The sequence below is a fragment of the Propithecus coquereli genome, unplaced genomic scaffold (assembly GCF_000956105.1).
Source record: "Propithecus coquereli isolate 6110/MARCELLA unplaced genomic scaffold, Pcoq_1.0 Scaffold156, whole genome shotgun sequence".
Taxonomy (NCBI): domain Eukaryota; kingdom Metazoa; phylum Chordata; class Mammalia; order Primates; family Indriidae; genus Propithecus; species Propithecus coquereli.
In genome coordinates, this window is record NW_012140080.1 from 5801661 (window position 1) to 5811235 (window position 9575).

The following is a 9575-nucleotide window of genomic DNA, read 5'->3' on the forward strand; positions in this document are numbered from 1 at the left end:
ACAGATAAATAAACTATATCCATTTCCATATATCATAAGCCATGCCTGTATGCATTCAACAAATGTTTTTACTATGCATTTATTATGTGCTAGGCACTGAGGTTATAAAAAGTCACCATTCTTGCCTTCAGAAATTCATACTATAGCGTGAGGAATCAGAAGAACAGAGAAATAAATGGTGTAGGTAGACGTATTCAAAGCACTATAGAGTCACAAAGGAAGATATTTTTATTTGAGGACAATTGAGAAAGGATTATGGCTTAGGTGAGGTTGGAACTGGATCTTTTTAAAAAAGTGTTTCTATTAAATAATAAAGAAATTGTTGATCAACATGTATCTTCTACATATAAAAATGTGCTCCTAATATCGGTTCTTTTTTTAAAAGATTGTCTTTCTTTATGGTGTACAACATGATGTTTTCAAATATGTATGCATTGTATTATGCCAAAGGAACTAATTAGCATATGTATTACTTGTGGTGAGGACAATTGAAATCTACTCTTAGGGATTTTCTTTTTATTTCTTTTCTTTTCTTTTTTTTTTTTTTTTTTGAGACAAGATCTTGCTCTGTTGCTGGGGCCGGAGTGCAGTGGCGCAATCATAGCTCACTGCAGCCTCAACTCCTGGGCTCAAGCGATCTTCTCACTTTGGCCTCTCAAAGTGCTGGGAATACAGGCATGAGCTACAATGCCTGGCCCTAATATCGGTTCTGTTTAGTTCAAAGAGGAGAGTTAAAAGATTAAAAAGATCTACGCAATGAAAAAATTAAGGAGGCAAGGAAGATAGAAACGTTTCCAGAAAAGGTTCATTATATTATGCTTCAGTCATCTTTCCTTCATTTATGCTTTATTTGGCCACCATTCAGCATCAAAATGTTCAGTGACATGGTTTACCAGGTCTGGTTAGGGAGAACTGAGATTGCTGGATTTGACTTGGATAATTGGGCCATATATACAGCCTTCGTAAGATTTTAACCATTTTTGCCCTATATTGTATTCTGCTATACTTGATATCCATTGTGGTGTCCAAATTGGCTTAATATATTTCACGGGTACATATTCATTGGCCAACTACCCCATTTTTTCCAAATCAAAACAAAAGAGAACATTATAGCTTATTATCCCAATCCTTTTACAGATAGGAAATTATTCCCTTCCCCATGCAGGGTGGAAAACCATAGCCATTCTGTTCCCTGAGGACTTGCTCATTTAACTCACATTGTAGGAAATGCCTCCTGTCTTTTCACTGCTGTGGATGTTAGAGCTTAATGGGTGCTTTGAGATCTGGTAAAGGTATTAATCCAGTGGTAAAGGTATTAATTAATCCCCTCTTTCCTGGGTAACAGGAAAGGGAGTACTGTTCTGTGACTCTGGCTGAGTGGCTGGAACAGTGACCCTGGGTCCTGCTGTTTAGAGGACACTGTGGTTTGGGATCAGATCATCAGCCTCTCCAGAGCCTGAAATCAGGGCCAAGGATGGAGTTGTACTTACTTCTCTGAAGAAGCTGGGACCCTCCCAGAGACGACTAATAACTCAGGCAATGTTACTTCGTGTCTAACATTTAAGAAGAAAGTTCCCATGGGGAGCACAGTGCCAAGCATGCCTAGTATAAGAGCTAGAATAGCACAAATCAGGAATTTATGCCAAGGAAGTCACAGCATGGGAATTAGAGCCCCAGGTATCAGGGGTGTAAGCATATGAGCAGACCCCGAGAATGAGCTGGAAGAAATTCCTATGACACTCATATTCCCAGCTGCACGGCCACCACTGCCGTGCTTGCTATCTTCCATCCATAGCAAATTCCTTACTGCTCTCCAAATGTTCTTTTATGCCCATTTGTCTCTGCATGGCGTGATAGAGTGAAAAAAATCACAGACTTGAAGTTATGATAAATTCCCAGCCCTGTCTTACTGGCTATAGTATTACCTTGGCCAAGTTACTTACTGCATTTGAGTATCTGTCTCCTCATCTATGATATGAATGTAATCGTACCTCATGAGGTGGTTGTGAGGATTAAAATGAATTGATACATATAAATGACCTAGTACTAGGTGTCAACCTAGTATGGCGTTATAGGACTCAACCTGTGCTATTCCCTGTCACCTTCTCTTGCAATGGCCAACTCCCATAACTCCACCTCCAAGTCTGTCTCACTGTGTTACTTGGTGTGCATGTCTCAGTGCTGTACAACGACCCTGAATAATAGTGTCCTAGACAAGGCAGAAATCTGTTCTCTCTCCAGTAACAGCCCAGGCACCCAGGAGTAGTCCCACACAACTGAGCAGCTCCCCAGTGGCAGGAATGCAGGCCCTGCAACCCGTCGCTCTGTCGTGCTTGAATGCCGCCCTGTCTGCAGGATCCCTGGTGCCACCGTCTCACCTGTACTGCAGCCAACAGGAGGGGGAAGGAGGCATGCTCTTTCCCTTCAAGGCCACGACCCCGAAGCTGGACACAGCTGTTGGCCAGAGTTTCATGGCCACTGCAATAGATGTTGTTCTAAAAATCAAAGGTTCCATTACAGTAGAGGAACGGAAGAACCAATACTGGAAGGATAGCTGGCAGTCTCTGCTACTCTGGCAAACTCCAACCCTTCCTTCACAACATCCTTCAAGATTAGCTTCTCAAAAAACCATCTCAATATAATGTAAGGTGATGCTTTGCTGAGTAAAGTATGGGCTAGAGTCAGGAAAATTACCCCATTTAATTATACTCTAAACCGTAAAAACGATTTAGCATAGGGTATAAAACATTGATTTTTCTATGTTCCTTGAATACCTGGATTTCTTTGAAAGTGACTCTGTGAATCTTAAGGACTGAATGTTTGTATCACACCCGCCTCCCTCAAATTCATATGTCGAAGCCCTAACCCGGTGTGGCTGTATTTGGAGATGGGGTCTCTGAAGAAGTAATTAAAGTTAAATGAGGTCCTAAGCATGGGTTATTAATCCATATGACTAATGTCCTTATGAGAAGAGACTCCAGAGAGCAAGCTCACTCTGTCACTCTCCAGGGACGTACCATAAAGAAAGGCCATGTGAGGACAGGTGAGAGAAGGTGGCCATCTATGAGCTAGAAGCTGAATCAGTCAGAACCTTGACTCATCTGTCAACAGGCAGGGTCACTTGTCCACTGCTGTGTGCTCACATAAACCACTGGGCCCTTGCCTCTGTTCCAACTATACTGAGCTGTGTGCACACACGCCACAATTCAGGAACAGGATGACACGCAGGTTCCATCTCGTGTGCCAACTCCAGGTGATCAGCAGTGGTAACCTGGACAACTGGTAGTGAGATGAATTGTGAGACTGAGTAGGGCTCCGTGGGGAAAAGAGCTGAGATCAACTAGGAGTGTCTGTTGTGGTCACAGGAGAGAGGAGGGGCGGTATTTATGATTTATGCCTCGTACTTGTTGTCTCTGATGCAGACTTAATGAAGACCCTTATATATGGCAGATAGTACACATTCCATAAATGTTTACCAAATGAAAAAGGAGAAACGTATGTTACTTATCAACAGTCTGGAAGAACACCCTGCAGCAAGAGCAGAAGCTGTTTGCTTGCTTATTTTTGCTGTAGCTGTCATTTTGGTAGCAGCTAGTTTGTGACATACAAGGTCTAAAATCTGGTCCTTGGTCCCTTTTGATGCTTTTGGGAACTTGCTACATTTTAGGACGTATCTTAACACATCAATAAGCTCTAGGACAGAAACTAAGTCTTTTTCTTAGCCTAAATATGCAGTGATCAGATTTCCAGAAGCAATAAATGGGATTTTGTTTTCTGTTTGTGTAATCACTTGTCTGAAAGTATAAGCATTGTATCAGTCATATTTAGTTAAACAGTTAACATACTTTCTTATGAGTAAACATGAAATGATGTAAAATTTGGATTTTTCCAATAAAATCAGAATAATATGTATTAGGCACGCACACATGTGTGTGTGTCCCTGACACAGTGCTACATACAATACAGCACGTGCATTAAGAGGATGTGAGGGAGAAAGCCAGGTTACCTTCCACAGCAGTGACATGCATGTCTGGAAGTCTGATGAACAAAGGACGTAGAGGGTAGGTTGATGAGAGTCTTGAATATCAGTTCACCTTGCAAAGCCAGGCAACAAGACCAAATTTCCACAGGCACACAAGCAAATGAGGACAGAATTGCATGGAAACTGAGACTGGCAAGTCCAAGCTCTGATGCAACAGTGTGTGATATATAAGATCACTGACTATATTTCCTCACCTCCTGATAGCACATAGTATAGATATGAAATTCAAGTCTATTTTTTTTAGATGTTTCAAGAAGCTATAGTCAGCCTCTCAGTGTCTGTCTCTCTCTCTCTCACTCTCTCTTTCTCACTCTCTAACAGGATTGAAGTCAGAAGGCCTTTATAGAGTCTCTGGGTTCACTGAACACATTGAAGATGTCAAAATGGCATTTGACAGAGGTAAGCTTGCACTTTCCTAAATGCCATCTGACATCCTTAGTATCCTGTCTTTTGGAACCAGATTTTATTCATAGTGGGAATGGGACTGAGAGTTATTCTTCGGGAACCTGAGTAATAATGGCTTAAAAACCTCGTGGTCCTACCTCTCTGGGTGAACTGTTTCCTTAGAAGCCAAGGTCAAGTGACCACATAAGGAAGTGAGTTTAAAATACTACTTGGGTGGGCAGCCAATCCACATGGCACCAGTACCCTTCTGCACGCCCTACCTCAGGATCCCGTTGACTCTTCTCGTTCTCTCAGAGCTCCAAAGAAGGAGCATGGGGATGGGGGGCACCACCAGCACTGAAGTAGGGGAAGCCAGTGGAAGTTTAGGAGGTAACTCTTTTGTTCTTTTTGATGGTGACCTATATTCTCTAGGCCAGGGCACAGTATGTCTTAGGTCAAATATAGTCAACTCGGGGATCCTGCTTAAAACACAGATCATCAGGACTAACCCTGAGGACTCATTCTGAAAGCTGGATAAGCCGAAGAATCTGTATTTCTAATAAACAATCCAAAGAATTCTGGTGCAGCCAGTCAGGGGATGGGACCCCTCGCCTACGGGCAGAGCCTCCACTTTGTAGCACAGTATACAAGGTCTTCGACAATGTGGCCCTCCTTCTCTGTCCCCACTCATCTCTAGGTCCTCATCCCTGTTATACTGTACACCCCAGCAATCCTGAAATACACTTTGTTGTCATGAATAAGTCCCTCGGCTTACATTGTCTGTCCATCTGGAATGTGTTCACACCTCTGCCTGGCAAACACCTGCTAATCAGGGATCAACTCAAGTCTTCCCTCTTCCGAGAAGCCTCCCTGATGCCCCCAGCCGACCTAAGAGCTCCACTGCCTTCCCCACACCCTCCCCCCATGCTCTTCGCACCTCTTCCGCATAGCACTCTCCCCATTTCCTTGCAACTGTTGAGTTGCCTGTCTGACTGTTACTCTAACTAGAACTCTTAGAAGACGGTATCTCTTTTCTACTTTGATTTGCCAGGGTGTACCAGTGCTTGGCACGTGGCAGCTCCTCAATAAATGTCTGCTAACTGTGCAAATAGTAGAATCAGGATGGCATATCTGCTGTGCTTTCACTGTTGTCCATGCATCCGCAGCTTTCTTGCCTTCGGAACCAAATTTGCTGGAGCATTTGTTCTTTTAATTCTCTATACAAAAGATGTTAATAATCCCTATATAACTGAAACTTTTTTAATCCAAAAATTTCTCATATTCTGTGACAAAGTCACTGACATTTACTAATGGTAAAACAAAAAGTCAAATGTCCTGAGAACGGTTGTTAGGAATTGTAAGAAACATGGCATCACTTATACATGAGGCAGGGTAAGATCTCCCAGGTTAAAGTCCTTGGGGCTGGGAAGGGTGGGTCAAGTTAAAAATAAAAAATATCAATGAGCCAGAAAGAAGTAATAAGAACTGAAGATTTTTCAACAATTATTTTGTGAATATGACCTCCAAATCCAAGTCCAAAGAACAGTGGCGGAGATGTATTAGAGATTCTTGATACTTTTTTATTTCAGATTAGATTGTCATTCTGTTATGAACTTTTGTGTCTGTAATGCAAATTACTGTGCTAAATTTTTGTTTAGCAAATTAGCATGGGCTGGGACCCGCAGAACTATTTCGAGTCTTTTTCATTACCTTCTGCCTGCACTTAGCCTCGGACCCTACCTCACTCTCAGCGAACTCCTTTCTGTTACCTCCTACACCTCAATGTTAATAGAAGCCAAAAGAATTAGCTGAACCCTGTCAGAAAGCAGTCATTGTTAGATTTTTTTTTTCTTTCTGTGCATGCCTTAACTTGGTGCAATAAGGTCCTAATTAGGACTTGGATCGTTGATTGTTTTTCAGATGGTGAAAAGGCAGACATATCTGCCAGCATCTATCCAGACATAAACATCATCACTGGAGCCCTTAAACTGTATTTCAGAGACTTGCCCATCCCCCTCATCACATATGATACCTATTCCAAATTTATAGAGGCAGCAAGTAAGTATTTAGAATTATTTTTTTATTTGTACCAAAATGTTAAGTACAATGCTTTTGACCTTAAGAAAATTAAAATTCAGAACTCTTTAAATTATTGCACGTGCACTTGTTTTGCCAAGTGAGGGCACAACAGTGCAATTGATAGACAACCAGGCATAGTTCACCAACTGAGTTGAACCAGTACGGAGCCAACTCTACTGGGCTGAAGCAGGGCGTCAGGCGTTTCCTTGTGTGCTGGAAACTAGCACAGTCGGGCCTAGGCTGCTGTATGTTGGAAGCATGAATATTTCTGTAGCAAAAAATAATCAGATCTTCTTCAATGAGGACGATCGAGGTCAACTACTTTTATCCACTAGACAGAATCTCATTGCTAATCAATTAAAGTCACACCCAAGTTTTGCCCATTGACACTATTCAAAATTAACAGAAGGCCAAGAATATGCTGTTCCAAGTGCTATGCTAGGACCCCTCACCAATGTCTTCTGGTTTAATCTTCTCATCTCCTCCATGAGACAAATATTATAATCCCATTTTTCAGAAGAGAAAAGCGAGGCTTGGAGAACTAAGCTCACAGACCCAGGAATGGAATCCCAGCGTTCACTTTCCATCAGCTTGTTCAGTGTCCAGCACTTGGGGCAGTGCTGTCAGGGGAGAGGAACAAAGTGAAAGGGAAGGCGGGAGAAGGAGCTGCCCTTCGCCCAGGAATAGGCATTAGTGAGGAAGGGGACATTGAGATGCTGAGATCCATGACATTGAAGTCAAGCCCACTTTGAGGAAGTTTCCTTCTGTTTTGAGTTCTGTTGTTGGTGTTTAATCTTTAAAGGTTGGAAACTTTAGATATGTGCTATTAAATATAGCAATGAGATGCCTGACTGGGAGACACAAGGGCAGGCTGGGATAAGGGTGAGATGCACTTTCCAGATGAGCTGTGGCCCTGCTCCCTGGTAAGACCATTTCTTCCCAGGTCCTGGTTGTCCTAGGCAGAGAAGAATGGCAGGAGGGATTTCTTTGAGTAGCTGCCAATACCTATCAGAGACCCAAAAACCCTTCCATCGTTAATAGGCCTAGTCTCCTCTTCCTAACCTGGGCTGTGCACCGGGGTTAACCATGCCAACACTTTGGTGAGAAGTACCATCAATGCAGGCTGAGTTGGCTGGCTCATCTGCCAATGTCATTGCATTGCAAAATGGGTTTGGTTGTGGAAGCCTGCCAGGGAAAAGACATTAGACAACTTCAAAATATGTGGTACAGTTTAATTTAAAGTTGTGATAGTCAGATTCCTAGCAAATCCAGTGCTTGTAAGGGCAAGGCACAGTTTGCGCATGTGCCACCAGACTGTAAGCATTCCACTGGCCTGCAGATTCCTGGAGGGCAAGGACGGTGTCCACCCTCTGGCCACCCACGATGTGGACATGCAACAAGCATATGGGGCTCAGCCTCAACTCTTTCTGGAATGAGGCAGGGCATGGACAAATGAATTAAGTGAAATAGTACCTGAAATTACATGAATTTATTAGAACCTGCCCCCATTTGCAGCTAAAACAAACAAAACTTCTTGTTATTTCTCGGAAAACTTTACCATCCTAACTCTGCACTAATATCCGGATGTGTGAACTTCACAGAAATCTCCAATGCAGATGAGAGGCTGGAAGCAGTCCATGAAGTGCTGCTGCTGCTGCCTCCTGCCCACTACGAGACCCTCCGATACCTGATGATCCACCTCAGAAAGTAAGCTGACAGCGCATCTGCAAAGCCTGATCCACCCCCGGGGCCATTAGTGCGTTAGGAAAAGCCCCAGTGCTCCTCCCAGCCCTCGTCAGCAGCACTGGAGCCCTCGCTCTGTGCCAGGAGCTGCTCTGGGCACAGTCCTTGTATCATGCCTATGTGGTGGGCACTGTCAGAGGCCTCGGGTTACATGTGAGGTTGCTGAAGCTTAGGGGGGTTAAATGTGGTAGCTGATCCACAGAGGTAAAGCCAGGATTGAAACCCAGGCAGGCTGACCCAGAGCCCATGCTCTGTCTTAACCATTTGTCTACACTGCCTCGGCGTCTGTACCTCCCTCCGACGCAAGCCCTGCACTCTGTGTGCTATTCTCCCCCTGCTGCTTACCCCAGTTCTGGACCCCGAGCCTGCCTGCCCCTTGGAGAACACATTCCCAACCTGTTCTCTTGTGAGTTCTCTGTCACCGAGTAACAAATCGCCCCAAAGTTTAGTGGTTTAAAATAATAAACACTTATTATCTCATAGTTTCTGTGGGTTGGGAACCTGGGTGTGGCTTAGTGGGTGCTTCACATTCAAGGTCTGTACCGTCAGGTGCAATCTCATCCGAAGGGCTTGACGGGGGAACATCCATTTCCGAGCTCATTCGTTCACATGGTTGTTGGCAGGATTTGGTTCCTCAAAGGCTGGTGGACTGGAGCCCTTATTTCCTTGCCATTTGAGTTGCTCCATAGGCAGCTCACAAATGGCAGCTGGCTTCCCTCAGAGCACGCAAGCAACAGTTCCCAAGATGAAAGACGGTCTTTTTGTAACCTAATCTCAGAAGTGACATCCTATTGCTTTTGCCATAGTTTATTCGTTACAAGCAAGTCACTGGGTTGAGCCCATATCCTAGGGGAAGCCACTCCACAAGGGTGTGAATTCCAGGAGACGGGGATCCCTGGGGACCATCTCAGAGGACACCCACCACACTCTGGGTGTCTATACAAGAGTGTACGAGACAGAGGTGGAGATGTTTGGATGTTTACAGGACACTAGAGCTCCAGACTCTTCTCCCTAAACTTTGTGTCTCTTTCCTTCGCTGTATGTGTATAATGAGGTCAACGGGTTGGTCTTATAATACTGGAGGGATCGAGGTACATCTATGTGCCTCCCTGTGTGTTTTTTGGTAGATACATGTCAGCAGCCCATTCTTAGATAAAATGAACCAAAAATTATCTACATTGATCAATTTATAGGTCTACTTACTAAGTGAAAGGAACCAAGTTGATAATACTGTATTAACACTGGCATGGAGGTTTTCATTTTTCCGCCTTATAAAACACACAAATACTATCACCCAGCTTCAGAGTGACCAGAGATGGTAACATTT

The 9575-nt window shown here is 43.7% G+C and overlaps 1 protein-coding gene across 1 annotated transcript in view; it reads left to right on the plus strand.

Annotated features, from left to right (window-relative positions):
* Positions 1–9575, plus strand: part of CHN2 (chimerin 2) — a 353485-nt gene that overhangs the window by 333543 nt on the left and 10367 nt on the right. Inside the window, exons 10-12 of the mRNA XM_012640732.1 lie at positions 4364–4441; positions 6347–6484; positions 8107–8212. Of these exons, the coding sequence (XP_012496186.1) occupies positions 4364–4441; positions 6347–6484; positions 8107–8212 (322 nt within the window). The remainder of the gene's footprint in view (positions 1–4363; positions 4442–6346; positions 6485–8106; positions 8213–9575) is intronic.